This window comes from Micromesistius poutassou (assembly GCF_964030765.1).
Source record: "Micromesistius poutassou genome assembly, chromosome: 8".
In the NCBI taxonomy this organism is placed as follows: Eukaryota; Metazoa; Chordata; class Actinopteri; order Gadiformes; family Gadidae; genus Micromesistius; species Micromesistius poutassou.
Window position 1 is genome coordinate 7,592,826 of NC_140278.1, and position 25,915 is coordinate 7,618,740.

Below are 25,915 nucleotides of genomic sequence, written 5' to 3' on the forward strand. Positions count from 1 at the left end.
CACTTCATGGTAATTGAACTATACAAGTCAAATACATACATCTATAGATATGTCTGTTTGTAGGGGCTTATCAGTGTCTTCAATCTGCCTAGTTAAATGGGAAAGGTTTTAGTGCAGGTTTAATTATGAGAGTAACTTTAATTTAGTACTACAGTTAAAACCATACATTAACCTTTTCAGCAATGTTACAACATAGACTGTATTTAACAGATTTGAACATCCCAAAATATGACCCATGACAAAAATAACTAATTTTGTAACAAGCTTTATTACTTTGGTTCTGCACGTCCAACAAAACTTCAGTCATCCAGTGTCACTGGACTAAGACAAAAACACAGAAAACCCAAAAAGTGACAGCAGCATTGACAAGCCCCACACAACACACAGGAAGGCAGGAAGCCGTGTAGCTTAGCGTAGCTTAGCGCTGGGTTCACACAGCGGCACAGAGTTGCATCAAAAAGGAAAAAATTGAAGTGAATGTGGTTTATGACGAGCGTATGCTAGGTGATTGAGGGGTCAGGTGGCCATAACCAGGTGGGTTATGGTAGGCAGGCTAGGAGTCCGGAGAGAACGCTCGGTGTGCGTTGGGGAACTGCTGGGCGTTGAAGTCGGGGTCGTCCTCCACACGTCTTTTAAGGTCGGACTTCACCTGCAGTACCACAACCCTTCATCAGTAAAGCCTACACATCAACAGTAAAACATTCATATCCATGGCCTCTTCACACGGAACCCTGTCTTATTGCGGTGAGGCAGTTTCGTTTTATAAATCAAAGCCATTTCTAAATTTGACCTTTCGGTAGAAGTAGTGGGCGACCAAAGAGATAGGCCTATACATGACAAAGTGACCCTGCACGTTGTCATGTATAGTTTGTTGCTTGTTCTGGGCCCTACCTGATCCAGACCCTAAATGATCCTAGACCCTACCTGGTCTGAGTAGGCCTCCTGTAGCTCCTGGCTGTCCAGCTCCTCCTGCAGGCCGGTAGGGCTGAGGGGCCGAACCCCTGCGGACCTGGCGGCTTGACTCACCGCATCAGAGAGGGAGAGGAGGGCACCCCCTGCCTGGCCTGTCTGAAAACACACCCCCACACACACATACTATAAACACACAGATATACATAGCCAATAGATGTACATAAATACAGATATATACACACATACAGATATATATATATATATATACACATATACATACATACATACATACATATATATATATACATACATATAGCTACTATAGATATATACACACACACACAGATAACATAGCTACTATAGAGACACATATGTAGCATAGATATAGGTGTAACAGATATAAACCATATGAGATGTAGCGTAGATCTAGGTGTAACAGATATAAACCATATGAGATGTAGCGTAGATCTAGGTGTAACAGATATAAACCATATAGAGATGTAGCGTAGATCTAGCTGTAACAGATATCAACCATATAGAGATGTAGCGTAGATCTAGGTGTAACAGATATAAAGCATATAGAGATGTAGCGTAGATCTAGGTGTAACAGAGCATACCTTCCTGCGTTTGGCCGGCATGCCGGTCAGGTAGGCGTCAGACAGGGGAGGCTGACCTTTCACCTTCCTCTGAGTCAACAGGTCACACCTGATGATAGGCACCCACTCCTATACACACACACACACACACACACACACACACACACACACACACACACACACACACACACACACACACACACACACACACACACACACACACACACACACACACACAAGTGTGTGGTAGTTTGTACAGGTTGCAGTAGTAGTAGTATTATTATTATTAGTGGTAGTTGGTACAGGTGGCAGTAGTTTTAGTAGTATTAGTGGTAGTTGGTACAGGTGGCAGTAGTTTTAGTAGTATTTTTGGTAGTTTGTACAGGTGACAGTAGTAGTATTATTAGTGGTATTTTGTACAGCTGGCAGTAGTAGTAGTAGTAGTATGAGCAGTAGTACTTACAGGGGGTACTGTAGCCTCCCAGGATTCAGAATCTGCGTCTTCAGCCCATGATGATGATGTCACCACTGCGCCACCTAGGGGTGTTCCCCCACAAGCCCCCCTGTCTCCTAGCAATGTCCTGGTTTCCAATGGCAACGTCCTGGTTTCTAGTGGCAAGGTCCTGGTTTCCAACGGTAACGTCCTGGTTTCCATCGGCAACGTCCTGCTCACTAACGGAGCCGACACAGCATCATCCTGAGACTCCCGGCTCTGAAACCACAAGATACACACTTTACCTCCACTTAAACCATCAGGAGACCCCTAGAACTCAATTACATTACATATGTATAACTCTTAATCACAGGGACAGTCTCAAAGGGCTCCCACTGGAGCCACCAGTAGACCCCTAGAACCCACACTAGAACCACCATAGACCACTGGAACAGGGGCGTCACCAGACCTTATTCACTGGGGCACGTGCCTTAGTAAAAGTCTCCAGTGCCCCAGTAAAATTCTAATGCCACTCTCGTTGGAACCGGCATTCAAAAGCGCATCTCCCTGCCTGCTTTAGTCTTCACTCGAGGCTGTCACTTACCAGCCAATGAAAAAAAAGGGAAAAAGAAAAAAGGAAAAAAGAAAGGGGCCATAATAGCCGATCAGGAAATAGCACATCTGTATCTGGGTAAGATTTAACGCAATAACCAATGAAAATCGTTCACGTGATTCTTCAGAATTTTTCGGTGTATACACACACACAGTGGAAACCGCTCGCTGGAGCTCGCCACATAACTTTGAGCACAGGGTAAGTCATCCCCTGTTTTAATGTTAAAACAAATTCACAATTTGTTTGACAGAAAAAATGACAAGTTAATCGCTGTTATAGCATGTTGCCCACATAATTAGCATCTGTTTTTCAATGCTTTTAGCGTCATTGTAGCTTAAGTGTACCAGCTTGCGATCTCTCCCTCACACACACATGCGTAGGCTATGTACACATGCAGACAATTAATAATTTATACGTATACTGTAGAGAGAGTCCTATAAAGTATATTGTTTGTGAAGCTGTCCTACTGTAAAACTAATCAGCCTTCTGAAAAAATATTCAGAGATGGACATCAGAAGATTCTTACAGAACAAAGGCAGAGGTAGAGGAACAGTGAGGAGAGATGAGGAGGAGGACGAGGGAGGTATGATAATTGCCCACATTAACGGTAACATTAACATTTATGCTGGTAATAGACAGTGCTGTCAATGTTAATAATATACACAGAATCAGGGTAGCCTATATATCACTAAAAGTCAGTTGCCTCCATGAAGACAAGGCGATAGTTTAATTGTAAAAAAAATGATTAAACAAGTGCAGTAGTGTATGGCATTACTTCTAATTTACTTTAATTACTTCTAACGTCTAATTTTAACAGCTTTGTTTTCCAGCTTTAACCTTGTTTCATGCCTTTTTAGTCCATGTTGTTCTGGATTGATGTTAAGAATCTGACTCTTTCATTTAATCTTAAATGGTTGCAGTAAGTGGATGTTGTTTGTAAATATTTGAGGTGTGCATGTGCAAATAAATAGCATTATATTGCTGACAAATCTATCCTTGTATCTTTACCAGTGATTTAATATAGCCTACAGTATGAAAGTGACAATAATGATTTTGAAACTTGTACCCGTAGGCAAGGATGTATTACTGCACAGGCCTACCGGGTCCAGGCCAAGGGGCCCAAGGGGTCAGGGAGCCCTTTAGCCCAAGCCTTTGCATGAAGTCATTGCCTCAATATTATCAGCAAATCAGGATGTAGGCTATGGATCTGCTTGAATTTAGGTGTTGGCCATCCCCAAAATGCACCAGAATACAGGAAATCACATCAAACAAATTCAAAATGTTCTGGGGGAGGACCCCCAGACCCACCTGACCCCTTATGCAACAACTACTGGGGGCCCTTTTGTGCTAAAGTTCTTAATCCTTCCCTGTCCATAGCCGTTTATTTCAGATTGCTCGCATATTAAAAAAATATTCTTAAAAATGGATTGGGAGTTGGGGGCCTGTGCCCCAGCAAAGCTCTTGGTCTAGAAACGCCCCTGCACTGGAACCCCCATTAGGACCACCATTAGACAACTAGAACCATCAGTAGACCACTGGAACCCCCATTAGGACCACCATTAGACAACTAGAACCATCAGTAGACCACTAGGACAACCAGTAGACCACTGGAACCCCCATTAGGACCACCATTAGACAACTAGAACCATCAGTAGACCACTAGGACAACCAGTAGACCACTGGAACCGCCATTAGGACCACCATTAGACAACTAGAACCATCAGTAGACCACTAGGACAACCAGTAGACCACTGGAACCGCCATTAGGACCACCATTAGACAACTAGAACCATCAGTAGACCAATAGGACAACCAGTAGACCACAAGCAAGCTAACTAGAACCACCACTAGAGCCACCAGTAAACCAGTAGAACCCACAGTAGACCACTAGAACTCCCACTAGAGCCACCAGTAGCCCACTAGAGCCACCAGTAGACCACTAGAGCCACCAGTAGACCACTGGAGCCTCCATTAGAACCACCATTAGAAACTAGGACCATCAGTAGACCACTAGGACAACCAGTAGACCACAAGCAAGCTGAATAGAACCACCACTAGAGCCACCAGTAGATCAGTAAAAGCCTCACTAGAGCCATCAGTAGGCCACTAGAACCACCAGGGGCCGGTTGCAGCCCGAGGGCTTGAGCCTGGTCTTACACCCCTTGCACACTGTACACGTCCGTCGACGGATCTCATTGACTTTGCATGGGACGCTCCCGAAATGCATTGTGGGTCCGTCCGTCTTATCGTCTCCGTCTCTTGCGTCCAAAAGTTGAAAAAAGTTTAACTTTTCAGGCAGCGACGGATCCGTCACCCAATCAGATCGCATTATGCAAATATACGCAAGTGCACTGTCCAATGAAATCGCCTTTGTAATACAACCCGGGAAAACACATAGATACGTTAAAAAGCCCCATCCGTCGACGGACGTGTTCAGTGTGCAAGGGGTGTTAGTAAAGACCATTTGATGCAACACACTCCTGTAGACAAGTAGAACCCCAAGTAGAACCACATGGTGTTAACAGGAATGCAAGGTGCTATCAGTGATGCTAGGTGCTATCAGTGATGCTAGGTGCTATCAGTGATGCTAGGTGCTATCAGTGATGCTAGGTGCTAACAGTGATGCTATGTGCTATCAGTGATGCTAGGTGCTATCAGTGAGGCTAGGTGCTAACAGTGATGCTATGATGCTATGTGCTAGGTGCTAACAGTGATGCTAGGTGCTAACAGTGATGCTAGGTGCTATCAGTGATGCTATGTGCTAACAGTGATGCTAGGTGCTAACAGTGATGCTAGGTGCTAACAGTGATGCTAGGTGCTAACAGTGATGCTATGTGCTAACAGTGATGCTAGGTGCTAACAGTGATGCTAGGTGCTAACAGTGATGCTAGGTGCTTACCGGTTCACTAGGTTTGGTCTCGGGTCCTTGTGAATCGCTGGCCTGCTCCGTCTGTGGGAGTTGGTCAATAGTATTGAGTTATTACAGTCAGGTGGTCCAACACACACTGGCATGTGGCACGTTAGGCACCAGTATACTTCACACTAAAATGTAATTGGCGTGTTCACATAGGCTGTCAGCCCTTGGTCGACCGCAGTCAAGAGTCACGAGACACAATCCACCACGGTATTGTTGACCGTTCCCGCACGTCCCGTATTGAGGGACGTGCGGGAAACACTGGACTGGTTCGGCCGAGCACCCGGCAATGATTTGATTTGGTCGCAAACTTGCCATGTCGTGAGTGCGAACAAGCAAATAGTCAAATACTCCAGGTTAGATGTTTGTTTTCCCCCCTTTCGGGCAATTTGTCATCCAGACGCGTGTTTTATAATAAATTAGGGAAAAATAAAGTTATCTCAAGTCGCGTGTCGACAGCCCCATGACACATAACATAGCCCCATGACACGTAACATAGTGGCGCTGGAAGGGACCACGGTGGCGCAGCACCACTAACACGTGGTGGGGAGAGAACACTGGAGTGGTTAGTACCTGTGTCAGGACGATGTACTGCTGGATGTTGGTGGAGGTGAGGGGGAGATGCTCCAGCACCACCTGTAGCCTCATGGTCATCATGGAGGTCATCCAGTTCACCAGACTGGGACTCATGTCGCTGGACATCCTCCTCTGAACACAGGTCACAGACAGTCCTGCGTTAGATCTACATAGATCACACAGCAGTGGTGCTACAGATAACTAAGATGGTTTTATTTAGCACACTGGTAACATATATAGTTGTATATAGTATACTGGTAACTCACATAGCATACAATATGTATTGAGTTTGTATTTGGTAATAGGTACTGACTATTTGCTGCAAGAGGGGCAGACTATGTGCTAGGAAACTGGTACTGACCATGTACTTGGCACTGACTATTTTCCGGTTAAGGGGAAGTGGGCTCTGACTATGACTGGGTACTGACTACGTTCAGGAAAGGTGTACCGTGTTCCGACTGGGTAAAGGGTACAGACTATGGGATGTAAAGCTGGCTGGGTAGTGACCATGTGTTGTTGAGGGCCACTGTGTGTAAGATGCATCGAGTACTGACTATTCTGTGGTTGATGACGGATGTTAAGGCGGCCTGGTTTCCTTGGAGACAGTGGAGGTTGAGAGCCAGGAACTCGAACAGCGCCTGGTTACACATCTGGAGCAGCCGCGGGCCGAAGCTCTCGTCTGGGATAGACAGTTCAAATGTTAGATCAGACATTAGTGAACGCCAGGCTGTCATGGTTTTGTAAAGAACACACATGGAGACATCTGAAGTCTCCACACAGACACCCCCTCAACCTGAGCCCCAAACCCAGAGGGAAGGAACCTTGAGAAGGCACACAGCACTAAACCCTAACCATTCCAAGTGTTCTGATATCTACCATTCTTTTACCCTTTCCTATGGTCTTGGTTAAGGGTGTGGGTTTCGGTGGGGTGGAGGTTACCTGTGCAGCGCAGTATGTGTGTGGCGATGCGGGCCAGCTGCTGTCTGAAACAGGACATGTTGGTCTGGGTGATGTCCACCCCCTCCAGCACGCTGACCGAGGACTCTCTCTGGATACAAAGAATTGAACACTCAACAAAGCTACCACAACAACAACTACCTGACAACTACCTAACCCAACAGTACAAGCCGGGCTTTGTGTAATCGCTGTATTATCTGAGAATATCCAATAGCAGGTGGTACATTCTTCTTCAGATTAAACAACAAACTAGTAAACCATTGCCCTTTTATTGAGCTCCATGTCCATCAGTGTTTAACTGGTTCACAGACTGGTGTTTAACTGGTTAACGGACTGGTGTTGGCAGCATGTTGGGGGGACTCACAAAGCTCTCTGTAATGTATTCCTCCAGCTCATTCACCAGAGTGTCCGCAGCAGCCTGAACAGACCCGACAGGAGGGGAGAGAGAGAATATTGATTAGTGTATGGATTAGGGTGGGGTCAGATGGTAGCTAGCCTTATGGCCCATCGGGATGAAGTGGAGTCAGTCACTTTTGTGTCATGACTGGCTGCAACCACAAATCCAAACGGAAGTGAGGGAGCTAAAAAGGTAAAAGCACAATTGGGTCAAACTACAGTACAGGTATGATTAGGATAAGGGTGTAGAGGTAGGGTTAGGGTATGGGGTGGGTACTGACAGTGATGTTGTGGTCGGTAGGCCCCTGGGCGTGGAGGTAGGGTTAGGGTATTGGTGGGTACTGACAGTGATGTTATAGTCGGTAGGCCCCTGGGTGTGGAGGTAGGGTTAGGGGTATGGGTGGGTACTGACAGTGATGTGGGCGTGGAGGTAGGGTTAGGATGTGGGGGGGGGGGGGGGGGGTACTGACAGTGATGTTGTGGTCGGTAGGCCCCTGGGTGTGGAGGTAGGGTTAGGGTATGGGTGGGTACTGACAGTGATGTTATGGTCGGTAGGCTCCTGGTCGTGGGGGTAGGGTTAGGGTATGGGTGGGTACTGACAGTGATGTTGTGGTTGGCAGGCCCCTGGGTGTGGAGGTAGGGTTAGGGTATGGGTGGGTACTGACAGTGATGTTGTGGTTGGCAGGCCCCTGGGTGTGGAGGTAGGGTTAGGGTATGGGTGGGTACTGACAGTGATGTTGTGGTTGGTAGGCCCCTGGGTGTGGAGGTAGGGTTAGGGTATGGGTGGGTACTGACAGTGATGTTGTGGTTGGCAGGCCCCTGGGTGTGGAGGTAGGGTTAGGGTATGGGTGGGTACTGACAGTGATGTTGTGGTTGGTAGGCCCCTGGGTGTGGAGGTAGGGTTAAGGTATGGGTGGGTACTGACAGTGATGTTGTGGTCGGTAGGCTCCTGGTCGTGGGGGTAGGGTTAGGGTATGGGTGGGTACTGACAGTGATGTTGTGGTCGGTAGGCTCCTGGTCGTTGAGGTAGTTGTGGGTGAAGAAGCGGGCCAGCTCGGGCTGGATGCGGCCCAGAGGCTGGTGCTGTCCATGGAGCAGCAGGACGAGGTCAGACATACTGAAGCTCTGAAACACCAGCGTCAGCAGCTCCCCAAAGAACCCTGCAGAGTCAATTAGACAGCTGGTTACGTCTACAGGACCAATCAGACAGCTGGTTACATCTACAGGACCAATCAGACTGCTGGTTACATGTACAGGACCGATCAGACAGCTGGTTACGTCTACAGGAACAATCAGACAGCTGGTTACATCAAAAGTTAATGATGATTGTTCGTTCCGTGCATCCATTCATCCGGATTTTCCCTTACCCTAAATTATAATATATAATGCACAAGACTCAAGACTAACATTTTGTACTGCTGGCACTCGTGCCAGTAACTTTTTCATTTGGTTCCACCCTCATAAATTTGGTAAATCTGGCGATCCGTCACAAACCCACATTATGGTTTACTGGCACCGATGCGACAGAGGAGAAAATAATGAAAAAACAATGGTACAGAGGAAGTAAATGGTCATGATAAATATTCCCATTATGGTGGCAGTCTTGAGCCCTGCATTGCATTTACCAGAGGTTTCCTCTGAGAAGGTGAACAGGTTGCTGGACTGGGACAGCCTCTGGATGAACTGGGCGATGCTCTCTGTGTCTCCCTGCCCCTGGCCCAGTGGGCCCATCATGGAGGTCAAGACCCCACGCACAATCCCCGTGAAGAACTCTGAGTCCACCGCCACACCTGGGGGGGCAGGGCCTGCGCCCGGGGGGGCGGGGCCCTGGGGACCTGAAGGGGGAGGAGGGGCGGAGAACACAGGCTGGGAGGCCTGGACAGAAAGATACAGGAGTTAAAGGAGCATTACCTGTATCCATGAACAAGATTATAATCTGTAATGTATCCTCTGTATTCTTCTATAGGGAAGTTGAGGTAAGGGTTGGAGAGGAGAGGAGGTGAGGAGCAGAGGTGAGGAGAGGAGAGGGTGTGCGGACCTGTTGCATGAAGTCGTTGACTCCCTGGATGAAGGCGGGGACTCCGGAGGAGGTGACGGTGATGGGCGGAGCCGGACCCCCGGCCACGCCCCCCAGCAGGGAGCCCAGCAGCTGGCTGAGGTCTGGGGGCAGGGCCTGGCCGCTGCCTGTCTGTGATTGGCCATGTGGAGCGCCGCTCTCCGAGGTGGGAGGGGCAGCTGGGCCCGAGGAGGAGGATGAGGAGAAGGAGAACGAGGAGGAGGAGGAGGAGGACGATGAAGAGGTGTGAGTGCCTGTGTTCCCTGTTGAGAAGAAAAACAGCAAATCTTAAATCTGTAATATAATATAATAATAATATGTATCCTTAATCTGTTACAATTTGTTTATATAAATAATCAATATCTATGCGTTCTAATAATCTGAATGTCTTTAATCTATAACAGTGTATAGCCATAAACTATTATAATCAGTTTCTATCCTTAATCTAATATAATATATAATATAACATTTACAATCGAATCAATAATATATTGTTATCTCAAATAAAATATGATCTAATATGTAATGCAATTTGAAATCTATAATCTGATCGATCATCTAATCTGTATTCCAATCCATGATACATAATGCATCTGTAATCTATAATTGAATATGTACTCTGCTAATCGATAAACTAGTAATATTTCTTCCAGGAGCAGTACTCACCGGTCTGCCCAGGCACCAGGAGAGGTCTCACCAGGTCATTCATCATCTGGTTGAACGGCTACAACACATACACACGGTGTATAAATAAGACTTGCAACGACAGTAAACACGACACTATTCCATCTGGACACTGAATGCAGGCAGTCAATAATGATGGTACTGTAAAGAGTTATCATTCACTTTTAAAACGTTTAATGTTACTTCATGGGCTGGTACTAGAAAGTCTTCAGTTTAATTACTAAAATAAGAGCCCCCCAATAGTCCTCTCATTGACATATCATGACAACGTCATTACAATAAAAATCGATTGATTAAGACCCTACAGTCTTTAATAGGGTAAAATAAAACAATAAAAGTCCTGATGAGAGTCAGTAACAGTGTGATAATGCATCAGTGACTCCTGACCTGTCCGGGAACACCAGGCCTCATGTGGAATGTTCCACCGCTGAAAGGAGGCGGGGGTGCTGGGGGGGTGAAGGTGGGCCGGGTGAACACCACCCTGGGCTGAGGTTGGGGTTGGGGGTGTGCAGGGCTGCTGGTCGGGGTGGTGGTGGTGGGGGTGCTGACGCCGACGGGCGTGACATGTTCAGGGATTGGCTGGCCGGTTACCGCGCTCGTTGCCACGGCAGCGGCGTACTGGCTGATCTGCTGCATCAGGTTCCGCATGAAGTCTGGTGGAAGACCTGATCACACGTTCACTAGTATGAACACATGAAGACCTGATCACACGTTCACTAGTGTGAACACATGAAGACCTGATCACACGTTCACTAGTGTGAACACATGAAGACCTGATCACACGTTCACTAGTGTGAACACATGAAGACCTAATCACATGTTCACTAGTGTGAACACAGGAAGACCTGAGCACACGTTCACTAGTGTGAACACATGAAGACCTAATCACCCGTTCACTAGTGTGAACACCTGATCACACGTCCACTAGTGTGAACACCTGATCACACGTTCACTATGAACACATGCAGAATCTAACCAAATCGAAAGTAATCTTATTTAACCTCACATAATCTACCTGATACTACTTGGTACAACTACACTGATTAAACTAATCTGTGAATTGGTTCATTCATCTCTCTCCCACTGAACCTAGCATAAAGGGAAGACGGGAGCATCTCTCATAAACATAACCCTATTAGCATACGACAATCCTATTATTAATACATAATTTACATAGCGTTAGCTATGTGATCTGACCTGGCTGCCCAGGAACCGCCTGTCCTGTGGGGGGGTTGACAGCAGAACCTGGAAACAAAGGGTATGACTATAGGTATGAGTAAATACTAACACATAGGTAGTCTTTTAATATGAATACATGTACTACTCAATAGTATTAATATAAGTAAAGTATAAGTAGTAGTATTGACAATGTAGTGTTTTAGTATTGTACAAGTGTTAGTAGTAAAGCATTGTAGTAGTAGTACGAGTAAAGCATAGTAATACCATCAGGGTTCATCTGCATCATCACAACTGGAACCGCCTGGTGGTTGACCCTGATGACACGGGGGCCAGCAGGGCCCGGCTGCTGATTGGCCGAGGGCGTCTGTCCCGGTCCGGCCTGCTCTGATTGGGCAGTGGGCTGTGTAGGCGGGGCCTGTCCATCACCGCCATTGGCCGCCATTGTCACTGTGGCGCCCATGTTCATCTGGGAGGAAGGCAAGTACTACACATTGAGTACTATGGTACTACACCATGAAAACACAGGATGAACACACATTCAGTTCTACACAGTGTGAATAAACATCTAGTTCTAAAGTTTTACAGGATGAACACACATTCAGTTCTACACAGTGTGAATAAACATCCAAGTTCTACAGGATGGATGCACATCCAGCACTACAGGACCTCACCTGCAGGGGAATGTGATGGACTGCTCCGGGATTGGTGTAGTGAGATATGGGTCGTACGACGTGCAGGTGGCGGGGGGCGGGACTCAGCAGGTTACAGCGCAGGTCGCTAAGGGCAACCAGGGCATTACCAAGGAGACGGAGAGACTCCCCCACCAGGTTGAGGATGCGCTGGTCCTCCTCCCGCTCCTGCAGAGGACAGAGGGAGAGACAGGAGGAGAGAAAGTGAGACAGGACAATAGACAGGGCGGGAGACAGCTGAGACCGGAAGAGATACAGGAAGGCGAGGAAGTGAGACAGGGAGGACGGGAAGTGAGACAGGGAGAAGGGGGACGTAAGAGAGGAGGAGAGGAACTGAGACAGGTCTTACAGTGTTGCTGTACTCGGCTGACGTAGCGTTCTCCAGGACGGTGTGAGCTCGCTGGATGAACGGCTGCAGCCTCTCCTCCACCCTCCGCAGCTCCCCCAGCATCTGGAGCAGTTCTACTGGGCTTGGGTGGCTGCAACACACACACACACACACACACACACACACACACACACACACACACACACACACACACACACACACACACACACACACACACACACACACACACACACACACACACACACACACACACACACACACACACAGCAGGGCTTTTAAGATTATAAGTATGATTGCGTGCAGCAAGGCTCTTAATGACTACACCATCCTATTACAGTTTGGTGGTATACAGCAGGGCACTTACTTGGGTCCGGCTTGGGGTGTGGGGCCTTCTGATTGGCTAGGAGCAGACGGTTGGGGTGGGGGGGTGCCGGGGGGAGGGGAGGTGTCCATGGGCTGGGCAGAGGGAGAGGGGGTGGAGGAGGAGGAGAACGGGGCAGGAGGAGGAGCAGCAGCAGGAGCAGCAGCAGCAGGAGCAGCAGGAGCAGCGGCAGGTGGAGGTGGCTCTGGATGAGAGCTGCTGGCTGGACCCTGGAAACAGGTAGATAACATGTTAGCAGGAGGCTATCAAAGGATTGAGCTTCACTGCTTTTTGTTGAGCTACGTTAGCATTCACCTCCATCCTCTGGATGAGTTCATTGGCATCCCTCAGCAGGTTCTCGGCCAATAGGAGCCTTAGCCTGGGCTCGCTCTGCACCGATTGGTCCATATCGATGTGGACATTCATGGATCCATTCTGAGGAACCAGCATAAAGTACATGTTAGAAAAAGCGAACCAGCATTGAGAACTGTTCAATTCTACAAGATGGGGTTCTTCGTTCTATGGCAGGGTTCTATGTTTAATGGTCAGGTGCTATATTATATGACTTACTTCTATGTTCTATGCAGGGATCTATGTTGTACTATGTAGGGTTTAGGGCTGTAACAACCAATGACCAGCAGTTCTTCCTTAAGTTTGGTGAGTTCAAAGTTGTGAAGATCGGGGTGTTTCGACCTCCTGTTTAATAACTCTTATATTCTATTAAAGGTCCCATGACATAACCCCTGGTGTGAGTCTGATTAGCCGTTACAAGCCGTTTTGGAAATCTTCCCCTTATGACATCACAGGTGGGCGTGTCCACCTAGATGTGTGACGGATAGATGAGCAACGTTTGCTACAGTCCACTGGGTAGGCTGATAGACTCATCTATCCAGCAGACATCTAGGTGGACACACCCACTTGTGATGTCATAAGGGGCAGATTTCCAAAACGGCTTGTAACGGCTAATCACAACACACCTGGTGGCATGTCATGGGACCTTTAAACCATACGATTATTAAAACAGAAACTACTGAAGCTTGAATATTATTTGTATATATATTATTAATAAATAATGTTATATCTAACACAATATAGCCTATCAGTCAACATTTTTATCACACAAGTCTGCATATTTCCCTCCTGCCCGCAAAAATAATGGATTAAGAAGGGCTTTTTCCCCACATGAAAGGAACTCAAGCGATTGTCCAACCAATGACAATTTAGTCAAAATTTAGTCAAAGTGTGTAACGCCCAACCAATCAATCTATTACCGACCAGAATTTGACAGCCCTAGTAGGGTTCTATGTTCTATGATAGGGAAGTTCTACTAGATAGGGTTTATGTTTGACGAGGTAGGGTTCTAACTAGGTAGGGAGTAGGGTTTAATATTCTCTGGTAGGTTTCTTACCCCGGTGCTGGTGGTCACTCTGGCGTTCCTGGCGTTCTCTCCTAAACCTGACATGAGCTGCTGAACAGACATCTAGATAACAACCACAAGAGAGAAGAGGAGGACATTCAATTGAGAGTTGCAGCCTAGTCCTACATCCCAGCCAAACCAGTTCTAAAACCCAATCCTACATATCAGCCTAACCAGTCCACCATCCCAGTCTAACCAGTCCACCATCCCAGTCTTACATGCCAGTCCAAAGAGTCCTACCTCCCACTCTAACCAGTCATTCATCCCAGTCTAACCAGTGCTACATTACGGTCTTAACGTTCCTATATCGCAGTCCTACATACAGTCTATCCAGAGCTACATCCCAGTCTAAACGTCCCTATACCCTAGTCTGACGGGTGGTACGTCCCAGTCTAAACGTCCCTATACCCTAGTCTGACGGGTGGTACGTCCCAGTCTAAACGTCCCTGTACCCTAGTCTGACGGGTGGTACGTCCCAGTCTAAACGTCCCTGTACCCTAGTCTGACGGGTGGTACGTCCCAGTCTAAACGTCCCTGTACCCTAGTCTGACGGGTGGTACATCCCAGTCTAAACGTCCCTATACCCTAGTCTGACGGGTGGTACGTCCCAGTCTAAACGTCCCTATACCCTAGTCTGACGGGTGGTACATCCCAGTCTAAACGTCCCTATACCCTAGTCTGACGGGTGGTACGTCCCAGTCTAAACGTCCCTATACCCTAGTCTGACGGGTGGTACGTCCCAGTCTACCTGTATGTGCTGGGGGTCCATGAGGTTGACAGGCAGGTTGAAGGTGCCCAGCATGACGTAGCTATTGGCATTGCGGTCGTGTGGTGGGCCCTGGGGTGGACCCTGGGGAGGGCCCTGGGGGGCGGAGGAGGAGGAGGAGGTCCCGCCGTCAGCAGAACCCGACCCAGAGTCCGACCCAGGCTGGGAGGCCGGGGGCGGGGCCCGCTCCACCAGGTGGATCACCTTCCCTGACACATCTGGAAATATCAATTATATTATTATATGTCATTATATATATAACCCTAACCGCTATGGCAAAGGCCTGGTGCTTGTAGCCATAGCAGCACTCAACAAAAGGCCAAGACAAAACCACTCCAGTCCCACTCTGTCTATATATTCTTTCTGCATGTTATTTTTGTTGTGTTTGTTGTCCATTTGTTATTAACTGTTGGTGTGTGGTCCATACCTTCCATACCATACTTGCGATGTGAAAAAGAATTTCCCCTTGGGGACAATAAAGTCTATGACATTTTATCACTGTTACTGAAATGAGTCCCCAATTTAGAAGAAAAAGGGTAAAATGATATGTTTTTGCCATTCCCCCAAAAGCACTATGTGAACGTCCTACTCTGCTCTGAACGCAGATAGCGTTCTTTTCGTAACATCAGACTAACTTTTCCGAGGTAGTCTGACGTCACGACCAAGGGGCCCCGGCAGTGCGGTTTGTGTGGACACGTGGCACTTTGCCAGGGCAGCGGTTGACTGCGGTGTCCTTGAGAATGTTGGGCTTTTCAAACAGTTATTGTACAACGCCACGTGAGTGTGAATGGTGAAGCTCCGTCTGAGCAGCGATTTATTTAAAAACCTAGTCTGAGGGTAAGGCTTCCCGGACACCTATAGTATAACACGACAGCATGTGGCGGATTTAATATACAACGCTTATTATAACGCTTGCAAGTTACAGTACTAAAAAAGTATCATAAAGTTGGCGTTGGTCACAACCATGGGGATAACATGCCCCCCTCCTCCCCCAAGACTCAGCCCAAAACATCTGAATCAGTGGGCTCACTGGCTCTTTAATAACACAACCTCCAGCCTGTGTAACTTGTTTACCTCTTTGCCTGTAAATTCAATTATATATATTCACTATAACTGTAAAGGGTTGATGTCTTACTGTAGTCCGCCAGCGTCCTTTCATCCTGCAGAACTCTCCCCTGGTAGATGAGTCTCTGTTTATCCACAGGGATGCCCACCGACACAGCGATGTGCTCCTTGAATTCCTTCACAGTCAGCTGTACATGATAAAATACACACTGGGTCAAACATCTGACTGACACACAGACACACCCCCTACACACAGACACACACCCACACGCGCACACCTACCTGGCCGGAGACAGAGTAACTCCTGCTCTGGGAGTCCAATGTCTTCACTGTCACCTCGATCTCCGTAGTCTGCTCTTCCATGACCACCTTCTTCTTCTTCGTATCTAGCTCTTCATCATAGAAGGACAGAACAATACAGAGTTCATTTGGGATTCAACTATTGGAAGTGTTTACTCAATGATAAGCTAGCAAACGTGGCAATAACCACGAGATAAACCATTTTCACAGTAGGAAAACACAGGTGTAGCTCATTCAGTTACTTAATGGGTGTTAATGGGTCCATTTGATTTAGATACGGCAGTGTACAACTATAGACCATGGACCATGTTACGAATGACAAGAATAAAATCCAGCTATCCAGCTATAATATTACGGGAACAGGAAGGGACTTTATCCTTCTATTGACGATCTGTGAAATGGATCAATTGCCAGAGGATTTGGTACACATTTAACTTAGTTTTAAATGGCATAACTGTTATCCTTAAATATGTCATATGAAATAGCACATACATCCAGCAGTTCATAGGACGTTACGTAACTGATTGATGTAGTAACATATGTAATACCCTGGGAGTCCATTAAATAGTAAAGTAAAAATAATGAATACTATGTTGGCCTATTTATCTGTTCCAGCAGCTAAGAGAGGCTAACAGGAAGCTACAAACCGTCTTATTAAACTAGCTGGCAGATGCTGTTAAGATTATAGATTATGTCATATATTCACCAATAACATAATCTATACTAGATGTGATTAATAGTCCGTTTTACCTGTAACGATAAAGTAATTTGCAGCGTGTCCAGTGTTAATCCAATAGTTTATTTCTAAACGACTCGCAACATTTCTGACACCAGCTTCCGGAACTGTAATAGCAGGACGTGACGTAACAGGACAACAGGAAGCGTTCAAATAACTTCCGGTAGCAGAGTGACCGACGAAGAACATGGCGCAACTACAACAAGTCACATCTCAGTCTCAGTTTGAGGAGTTATTAAAGAAAGCCGGACGATGTCTGACAGTCGTTCACTTCCAGGCGCCCTGGGCCCCGCAGTGCGCCATGATGAACGACGTCATGTCGGAGCTCAGCAAGGAGCACACTACCTCCTCCTTCGTCACGCTGGAGGCGGAGGAGGTGCCGGAGGTGTCAGAGAAATATGAAATCTCCTCCGTTCCGACCATTCTGTTCTTCAAGGGAGGAGAGAAGGTAGACCGTCTGGACGGAGCCCATGCCCCCGAGCTGAGCAAGAAGGTGCAGCGGCTAGCTGTGTCCGGCGGCCCGGCAGCGGGAGAGGTAGCCCCCCGGCGGGATCTGAATGAGCGCCTGAAGGAGCTGACCAGCGCGGCGCCATGCATGCTCTTCATGAAGGGCTCTCCCCAGGAACCCCGCTGCGGCTTCAGCCGGACCATAGTCGGCCTGCTTAAGGAGCACAGCATCCAGTTCAGCAGCTTCGACATCCTGTCAGACGATGAGGTGCGTCAGGGGCTGAAGACCTACTCCAACTGGCCTACCTACCCCCAGCTATACGCTAACGGAGAGCTGGTGGGGGGAGTAGACATTGTCAAGGAGCTGGCGGAATCCGGGGAGCTGGAGAACACGTGTCCCAAGTCCCTCAGCCTGGAGGAGCGGCTGAAGGCGGTGATCAACCGTGGTCCCGTGATGCTCTTCATGAAGGGGAACAAGCAGGAAGCGCGCTGTGGCTTCAGCCGACAGATCCTGGAGCTCCTCAACGGTGCAGGTGTGGAGTACGACACCTTTGACATCCTGTCAGACGAGGAGGTGCGTCAGGGGCTGAAGACCTACTCCAACTGGCCCACATACCCCCAGCTCTATGTCAAGGGGGAGTTGGTGGGGGGAGTGGACATCGTCAGGGAGTTGTCGGAGTCTGGGGAGCTGGAGGCTGTGCTGCGCGGAGACTCCTGAGATGCTACAGCTAGTTAACTAAATCACGGGTAGTTGACAGCTAGTCAACTACACCCCAACTTGTTAACTACTAGTTAACTTCACTGCAACTCTTAATTAATCACAACTAGTCAGCTAGTAGTCAATCAATAGACAACTAGTTGACTAGTTGTCCAACTAAACCACAACTAACGCCACAATACGGTTGTAGATCAGTAATCTTCTGTTTGAGTTGCAGGTTTGAGGATAAGAAACTTCGAAAGCAAAATAAATTGTTTTCTCTTCAATTGTTGACAAATTTTGCTGTCATCCTTCTGTATTCTCCTCAAATAAAATAATGCTTTATTCATTTGGAAGGGGAGTTCATTGGTTTCGGTGTAATCTATCCCATAAATACTACACATGTAGAACCGCTACGTACTGATGCCTTCATGCCGTTTGCTGTTCTATCCAGGACACACCTTAACTCACTGTTTAAATTGAAAAAGGTTTAAATGTTTTCTTCTAAACTGATATCAAATACATTATCGAGAGCGGTATCATAATGACAGCGTGGGTGTCTGTGGTGTGTTTACCAGATCTGGGTTCATCAGACTATTGATTCAGTGTGTAACATGGGGCAGCCAGTCGGGATTTGACCCCCACCTCCTTCCCATTTTAACTTTCTAACCCTTTATTACCCGGTTATTATAATCAGGGTTTTACTTTAGGATTGATAGAACGACCAATGAGCCCGATCCGAATCAGATACATTATTTTATTCTTTCCAGACAAAAAAGGACAATCAGACAAGATTGGTGGTTGGATTCCAACAGAGTGATGGGTTAATCAGTAACTTCCTAAGCTAGGGGGGAATCATGCAGTGGTCATGACACACTAACCCACCAGAACTCCAAACAGCTCAGAGTTCCTCCAGTGTCTGGACTAGGCTGTAACCATGCCGACAGAACTGGCCTCGCTCCTGCTCTACGTCTACAGCTTGTGGTCTGCAGTCGTCCAGCCATGTCCAAACTACACCACCCTGTCCGCAGGCAGCCTCAACCCCAAGGAGGTAGGACTACCCACAACACACATAATACACACACAACACACAGACAACACACAACCTTAAGACAACTGAACACTATTAACACACTCCACATAACACACAGACCACACGACGTACACCATACAGACAACAGACTACTACTCTTAACACACACCACATAAAACAACCATACCAAACAACACCCACATATATATATATATATATAGAGAGAGAGAAAAAAAGTATATATATACATGTATACCTTTTTTTCCAACTTGGATTTAATAGCTAGATATATTCACTTGACCTGGTATCTCAGTTTTTAGAGTTCCACCTTTCACCTGACCTGCGTGGGTCCTTGCGTCTGTTGTCCTTATGAGTCACATCGGCTAATACACTGAGGCTAAGGGTTGTGTGTGTCTGCATATTTGTGTGTGTGTGTGTGTGTGTGTGTGTGTGTGTGTGTGTGTGTGAAGTACCTTGGGAGGTGGTATTTCTCTGCAGCTGTGAGTGGGAGGGAGGAGGAGCTCCAGATGTTTAGGATGATGGACAGCAGCGTGTTCACCATGCAGACAACCGCTGTCCCCCAAACCATACTGCTGAACGGGGACATGCGCATGTACGCAAACACACACACATGCACACATGCACACAGGCACACACACACACACACACACACACACACACACACAATTGAGACATTTGAGCACAGACACACACACACATATGCACACACACACATACGTATGTGTGTGTGAGATACACACGCTCACACCAAACACACACACATACACACACACAAATATATACATGCACACACTCATACACACATGCGCACACAGACAAACACACACTATACACACAAGCACACACTCACATGCACACACACACATTGAACTTTAGAATACTTTGGACAGTACTTCCTGTAGTCTAAAGAGGATACATGAACTGTACTTCATGAGGGGAAGGAGAGGGGAGAACTGAACTGTACTTCCTGTAACCCGTCTAGAGGGGAGAACTGTAAGAGAGCTTCGTGGACCTACAACACCGTCTCAGGCAGAGATGACCTGCAGCTACAAGGTGAAATATTATCATAACACATGGCACATCATACAATTCGATGTTTGATCATACTATATGGTACACATCATAATACAATATAGTGTATATCATTCTAATATGATAAAGTTATCTGACAATACGATACATATAATACAGCAGGTGCTTAAACTAAATCTCAGGAACCAAAAAACAATTCAATGTGTTCAATGTGGACTCCACCACAGCACACACTCTCAGAGTTCTCTGGGTTTGGAGTTTTTTGTCAGGCCACGACCCACTGGATCATGAACCATTTCTGGTGTCCCGACCCCAACGTTTGAGAGACACTGTAACATATGATATGATGACGACATGAACATGATAAACATGGTCCATTATGATACAAACAGGATAAAGATGTTAATCTGGGGGTGTTGTTGCGGGGGGGGGGGGGGGGTAGGACGGCCCCAGCGCCAGACGTTCCTCTGGAGCGGAGCGCAGCACAACTGCTCCGACTGCATCGTCCTGCAGGAAGTAGAGCGTGCACCGGCCGCGCTCAACAGATACATGCTCTACGGTTCGTCTCAGAGCTCCAAACCTTACTCTACACAGTTATTGTAATACAGTATGGATTATACCACATACCTTTTTTATTATATGGCTTATTATACTACAGTTTTTATTTTTCTACAGTACTTATTATTATACTAGAATAAGTATTAATATACTATAGAATAATAGTACTGTATTTATTATTATACTACAGTATTTATATGAGCAATTTGTCTTGTGCAGGTAGAGAGCAAATCGTACCTCAGGGCGTGATTAAAGATTTCCAGGAGATGTTTGCATGTCGTGGAATGACGGCGTTCGTCAAACTTCCTCAGAGCCAAGGTTGGTGTCTCAGAGACCAGGAGGAGCCCTGAGGAGGAAAACTTAACTGTAAATGACGAATGAAAACCCTGCATCAGTCAGCACTGGAATTAATATTTATTTTCTGGTTGTCTGTCATGTATTACTGTAGGATTGTATGATTTATCAACGTCATTATAGTTTTATTATTGTATTTTCTGGTCATATCTCTAAATACATGTATGGTTCTGTTGACAGAGTTGTGCAGCTAAGCTCCCTCACAGAGGTAAGAATAATGATAATGTTCTCTTTTTCCGTCCAGTTTTAACCATTCATTCAATAGATTGACACAAAGAGTAGAGACTGATGATGAGTTCTGTTTCAGGATGTGGTATGCAGACCACAGAAGGCGTACCTTGCTTCTAAGGAAAAGTACAATTCAACGAAACATTCAATTAATTAAACTGTCGCCATCGAAATAATAACAAAACCTTGAATTATTTGTATATTGTTGTCTCATTTTCTGCACTTTGTCTCTGTCGTTTCTCTTGTATTTAGCCTTTTATCAGAGATTTTAATGTTAATCTGTTGCGTCATAACATGAGTCTTGATAATAAGTGGATTACTGCGAGCCGGCCACGCGTGACACGGTTTCCCCCATCCTGCAACTCAGGAACACAACCTGGGTTACACATGAGGAACTACAGCTGCAGATCACATTAGAGATCTGTGGAGATAAACATTTGCCACTTAAAACTAATTTACCGGCTTCTATAAAATTACTGAGAACCAACATATCAAATGCCATTCATTCATTCTAATTACATTGGTTATATACTATATAAATGTATATATATATATATATATATATATATACCTTTGTACCAATCTACCAATACATTCTGAAATTATAAAATAATCAATGAATTAATGAATGAAAGTTCAGCGTGTTTAATACATTTGACATCTTTTTAAATAGTGGCATGTTATCTAGAAGTTGTGTTGGGGGTCAAAGGGCAGCAGGGCATTCCCTGCTGTGACGTCATCAGCTCTCCGTTCCCCCCATGAAGAGAGGCCATTGTTCTCCTGGAATCCGGAGACACGGCGTGACGGCACAGGTGCTACAGGACTCAGGAGACCCAAACACACACACACACACACACACACACAGGTGCTACAGGACTCAGGTACCCAAACACACACACACACACACACACACACACACACAGGTGTTACAGGAGACCCAAACACACACACACACAGGTTCTACAGGAGACCCCAACACACACACACACACACTTACACAAACACACACAGGTGCTACAGGAGCCCCCCCCCCACACACACACACACACGCACACACACACACACACACACACACACACACACACAGGTGCTACAGGAGACCCAAAAACACACACACACACACACACACACACACACAAACAGAGACACAAACATGGGCAGTCTATGTCCCTGTGTGTGTGTGTGTGTGTGTGTGTGTGTGTGTGTGTGTGTGTGTGTGTGTGTGTGTGTGTGTGTTGGGGTTGATCAGGTCTTTCCAGATGTTAAAAAACAACAGCAGTTAAAAATAGCATTGTGGGGTGTGCTTCCTGGTTTAGGAACTTCCCTCACTGGTCTAGTCTTCCTCCAATGTGCTGACATGCAGAACCGATTCCAAATGTCCCATATCACCAACACCAGCAACTCAGACAACAACAAGGAAGTGAGAATGTCATTGAAAAACCTGTTAAGGTTTGTTAAGTTTGTCCAAAGATAGTGAGAGAGATAAAGTGAGTGAGTGAGTGAGTGAGTGAGTGAGTGAGTGAGTGTGTGAGAGTGAGAGGGAAAGAGAGAGGGAGAGAGGGGGGGAGTGGGGTTGAGTGAGTTCGAGAGAGATAAGGAGTTGGTTTTAGAGAAAGAGAGAGAGAGAGATTGGGGTTCACAAAGAAAGAGAGAGAGACAGAGAGAGAGAGTGAGGTTGAAAAAGAGAGGGAGAGAGAAAGAGCGAGAGAGGGGGGAGTGGGGTTGAGTGAGTTAGAGAGAGATAAGGAGTTGGTTTTAGAGAGAGAGATTGGGGTTCACGAAGAAAGAGAGAGAGACACAGAGAGAGAGTGAGGTTGAAAAAGAGAGGGAAAGAGAGAAAGAGAGCGCAAGAGAGAGAGAGAGTGCGGGGTTGAGAGAGGGATGGAAAGAGTGGGGTTGATAGAGAGGGAGTGGGGTCTCTCTCTCTCATTGTTCTCAAGTTTCTCTGCTGCTGCTCTTACGACGTCATGACCTCACTGATGACATCACCGGGGAATCCCCACACACAGCATAAATACTACTCGCTCCCCAGCACCTGAACACACTTCACTACTGCACCAGGCACAGCCAGAGCACCCAGACACACACACACACACCACCCAAACACACTCAACCACTTGGCCACACGCACACACACACGCACACGCACACACACACACACACACACACACACACACACACACACACACACACACACACACATACACCACCAGAGCACCACATCTTCTTGTTCCATTCCAGACCATCTCACTGCGTGATGGAGATTGGGGTGGGGATGGGTGCCCCGGGGCTGGGGGAGGGGATGGTGCTGGTGGTGCAGAAGAAGTCTGCTCTCAGCTGGACGTGGAGGGTGTGTGTGGCCACCTTCATCCTGGCGCTGTGTGTGTCCGGAGCTCTGGTCCTCACTCGCTACCTGACCGGTCGACCCGGGGTCTCGGTGAGAAACTCATCCTCTCCTCCTCCTGTCCTCTCTCCTCTCATCCTCCTCTTCTCCTCCTCCTCAGCTCCTCTCCTTTATCCTCCTCTACTCCTCTTCACCTCCACTCCTTATTTCCTCCTCTTCTACTCCGCTCATCCTTCTCTCCTCTTCTCCTCCTCTGCTTCACCCCATCTTCAGTTAGTTAACTTACCTCTCTCTCTCTCTCTCTCTCTCTCTCTCTAACTCTAGGTCTCCCCTGAAGAGCATGTCGTCATGGAGAAAGACACAGGTGAGCCTGGTCTCTAGTCTGAAGCCATGAGAGTGTGAATGAAACATGTGTAAATGCGTTCCTTCCCTGACCTGTGTGGATGTTCCCTCAGCTCCTCAGCTGTCTCTGAAGCGCCTGGGCAGCCGGTCCAAGCCTGCCGTCCACCTGGAAGGTAAACCAATGTCTCCTCTTTACTCTGCACCTTAAAATAATAACAATATTAATCATAATAACGATAATGGCATATGATAATAACTCTGCATGTCAGACAGCTGGGCACGTTAAAGAGACCATAGAATGTTAGCTATGCATGTTAGCTTAGCATGATAGAGAGAGAGCTTAGCATGTTAGCTTCACATGTTAGAGAGCGTTGGTTTTTGGTTGAGTTCATAAAGCGTGTCATTCTGTCTCCAGGCCACTATGACGAAGGGGTCGATCAGTGTGTTTCAGTCTAGTCTAGTTGAGTTTAGTCTTGTCTAGTTGAGCTAGTTATGAGTGTTTTCGGTTTAGTTGATGAGGTGTGTATTCTACTCTCTCCAGGGCACTACCAGGCAGGGGCCAAGGGGGGGCAGGTGGAGTGGAGGCGGGATCAAGGGCAGGCCTTCCTCCAGGGGGGCTTCCAGGTGAAGGAGAACCAGATCCTGGTTCCTCGGAGCGGCCTCTACTTCGTCTACAGCCAGGCGTCCTTCCGGATCGCCTGTGAGGACGGGGACCAGGCGCGCGTCACCCCCCTCAGCCACCGCGTGTGGCGCTTCTCGGACTCCGTGGGGGGCCCGTCTACTTTGATGAGCGCCGTGAGGTCGGCGTGCCAACGGCCCGCACTCCGCGGCGAGGGGTGGTACAACACCATCTACCTGGGCGCCGCCTTCCAGCTGCACAAGGGGGACCGGCTGTGGACCGAGACCAACCAGCCGCGGCAGCTGGAGTACGAGGGAGGAAAGACCTTCTTTGGAGTGTTTTCTCTGTGACTCCGCCGCGGTAACGCCAGCTGCGCTGTAGCTTTAAACTGCCATTTGTGTTTTGTGGCTTTAAACGTGTTCTGTAGTTTAGGCAGGGTTAGAATGTGTTCCACAGATTTAAATGTGTTTGTTTGCTTTAAATGTGTTCTGTAGCTTTAAATGTGTTCTGTAGTTTTAAATGTGTTCTGTATCTTTAAATGTGTTCTGTAGCTTTAAATGTGTTTGTTTGCTTTAAATGTGTTCTGTAGGTTTAAATGTGTTCTGTAGCTTTAAATATGTTCTGTAGTTTTAAATGTGTTCTGTATCTTTAAATGTGTTCGGTAGCTTTGAATCTGTTCTGTAGGTTTAGATGTGTTCTGTATCTTTAAATGTGCTCTGTAGGTTTAAGCATATTCTGTAGCTTTAAACGTGTTCCATGTCATTCCTATTTGATATCTCAGTACAGATGGACTGGTTCAACAGACCATGGCTGAGTATCTCTTGAACTGCAACAGTTTGCAACAATACTGCTTTTCAAGATTGTACAAAGTACACAATGACTCTCTCCAATACTACTACAAGTACTAACTTCAGTGCAAACAATCATTATGATATCTATTTGTATTTATTTGTATTTATTAATTGTACATATTACACATATTAGCTGTCAATTGTAACATTGTAAAACATTGTATATTCTTTGTTTATTAATATTGTTCTTAAATACTTGATGCAAAACAATGTATGTGTTTATGTGTGTAATTCTCTGCTTGTGTGCGTGGGTTTCTGTAACTGTATGTGGTTGTATGGTTTGTGCTTGTGTGTGTGTGTGTGTGTGTGTGTGTGTGTGTGTGTGTGTGTGTGTGTGTGTGTGTGTGTGTGTGTGTGTGTGTGTGTGTGTGTGTGTGTGTGTGTGTGTGT

General features: G+C 46.8%; 4 protein-coding genes across 4 annotated transcripts; 3 read left to right on the plus strand and 1 right to left on the minus strand.

Moving 5' to 3' along the window:
- Positions 1-249: 249 nt before the first annotated feature.
- On the minus strand, positions 250-17,119 carry LOC311351569 (large proline-rich protein BAG6-like). The gene is made up of 25 exons (XM_084471735.1): positions 17,014-17,119; positions 16,246-16,355; positions 16,034-16,151; positions 14,881-15,116; positions 14,124-14,195; positions 13,031-13,150; positions 12,719-12,945; positions 12,355-12,484; positions 11,988-12,173; positions 11,581-11,782; positions 11,335-11,382; positions 10,525-10,802; positions 10,120-10,177; positions 9,436-9,716; positions 9,023-9,272; positions 8,388-8,557; positions 7,366-7,419; positions 6,984-7,092; positions 6,599-6,723; positions 6,042-6,176; positions 5,454-5,504; positions 1,972-2,220; positions 1,530-1,637; positions 925-1,068; positions 250-649 (listed from the first exon to the last, which is right to left on the minus strand). The coding sequence occupies exons 2-25, from the start codon at positions 16,324-16,326 to the stop codon at positions 554-556; spliced, it is 3,528 nt and encodes a 1,175-aa protein (XP_084327861.1). The 5' UTR covers positions 16,327-16,355; positions 17,014-17,119; the 3' UTR covers positions 250-553.
- Positions 17,120-17,145: 26 nt separating this feature from the next.
- Positions 17,146-18,493, plus strand: glrx3 (glutaredoxin 3). Its single transcript, XM_084471736.1, has one exon. The coding sequence runs from the start codon at positions 17,187-17,189 to the stop codon at positions 18,162-18,164; it is 978 nt and encodes a 325-aa protein (XP_084327862.1). The 5' UTR covers positions 17,146-17,186; the 3' UTR covers positions 18,165-18,493.
- Positions 18,494-18,859: 366 nt separating this feature from the next.
- On the plus strand, positions 18,860-21,565 carry apom (apolipoprotein M). Its single transcript, XM_084471288.1, has 7 exons — positions 18,860-19,194; positions 19,647-19,789; positions 20,180-20,250; positions 20,672-20,788; positions 21,007-21,105; positions 21,322-21,349; positions 21,449-21,565. Exons 1-6 carry the CDS (start codon positions 19,081-19,083, stop codon positions 21,333-21,335), a joined length of 558 nt encoding a protein of 185 aa, XP_084327414.1. The 5' UTR covers positions 18,860-19,080; the 3' UTR covers positions 21,336-21,349; positions 21,449-21,565.
- Positions 21,566-22,570: 1,005 nt separating this feature from the next.
- Positions 22,571-25,652, plus strand: LOC311352174 (tumor necrosis factor-like). The gene is made up of 4 exons (XM_084472394.1): positions 22,571-23,806; positions 24,038-24,077; positions 24,169-24,228; positions 24,597-25,652. Exons 1-4 carry the CDS (start codon positions 23,627-23,629, stop codon positions 25,022-25,024), a joined length of 708 nt encoding a protein of 235 aa, XP_084328520.1. The 5' UTR covers positions 22,571-23,626; the 3' UTR covers positions 25,025-25,652.
- Positions 25,653-25,915: the final 263 nt, after the last annotated feature.

Excerpts from the sequence above, each read along its gene's own strand:
- LOC311351569 (XM_084471735.1), bottom strand. The coding sequence starts at position 16,326 with ATGGAAGAGCAGACTACGGAGATCGAGGTGACAGTGAAGACATTGGAC. Across the intron at positions 16,152-16,245 it reads GTTACTCTGTCTCCGGCCAG|CTGACTGTGAAGGAATTCAA; the intron begins GTAGGTGTGCGC and ends TATCATGTACAG. Across the intron at positions 11,783-11,987 it reads TCCATCACATTCCCCTGCAG|ATGAACATGGGCGCCACAGT; the intron begins GTGAGGTCCTGT and ends CCTTCCTCCCAG.
- glrx3 (XM_084471736.1), top strand. The coding sequence starts at position 17,187 with ATGGCGCAACTACAACAAGTCACATCTCAGTCTCAGTTTGAGGAGTTA.
- apom (XM_084471288.1), top strand. The coding sequence starts at position 19,081 with ATGCCGACAGAACTGGCCTCGCTCCTGCTCTACGTCTACAGCTTGTGG. Across the intron at positions 19,195-19,646 it reads GCAGCCTCAACCCCAAGGAG|TACCTTGGGAGGTGGTATTT; the intron begins GTAGGACTACCC and ends GTGTGTGTGAAG. Across the intron at positions 19,790-20,179 it reads CTGAACGGGGACATGCGCAT|AGGGGAGAACTGTAAGAGAG; the intron begins GTACGCAAACAC and ends TAACCCGTCTAG.
- LOC311352174 (XM_084472394.1), top strand. The coding sequence starts at position 23,627 with ATGGAGATTGGGGTGGGGATGGGTGCCCCGGGGCTGGGGGAGGGGATG. Across the intron at positions 23,807-24,037 it reads CCGGTCGACCCGGGGTCTCG|GTCTCCCCTGAAGAGCATGT; the intron begins GTGAGAAACTCA and ends CTCTAACTCTAG. Across the intron at positions 24,078-24,168 it reads CGTCATGGAGAAAGACACAG|CTCCTCAGCTGTCTCTGAAG; the intron begins GTGAGCCTGGTC and ends ATGTTCCCTCAG.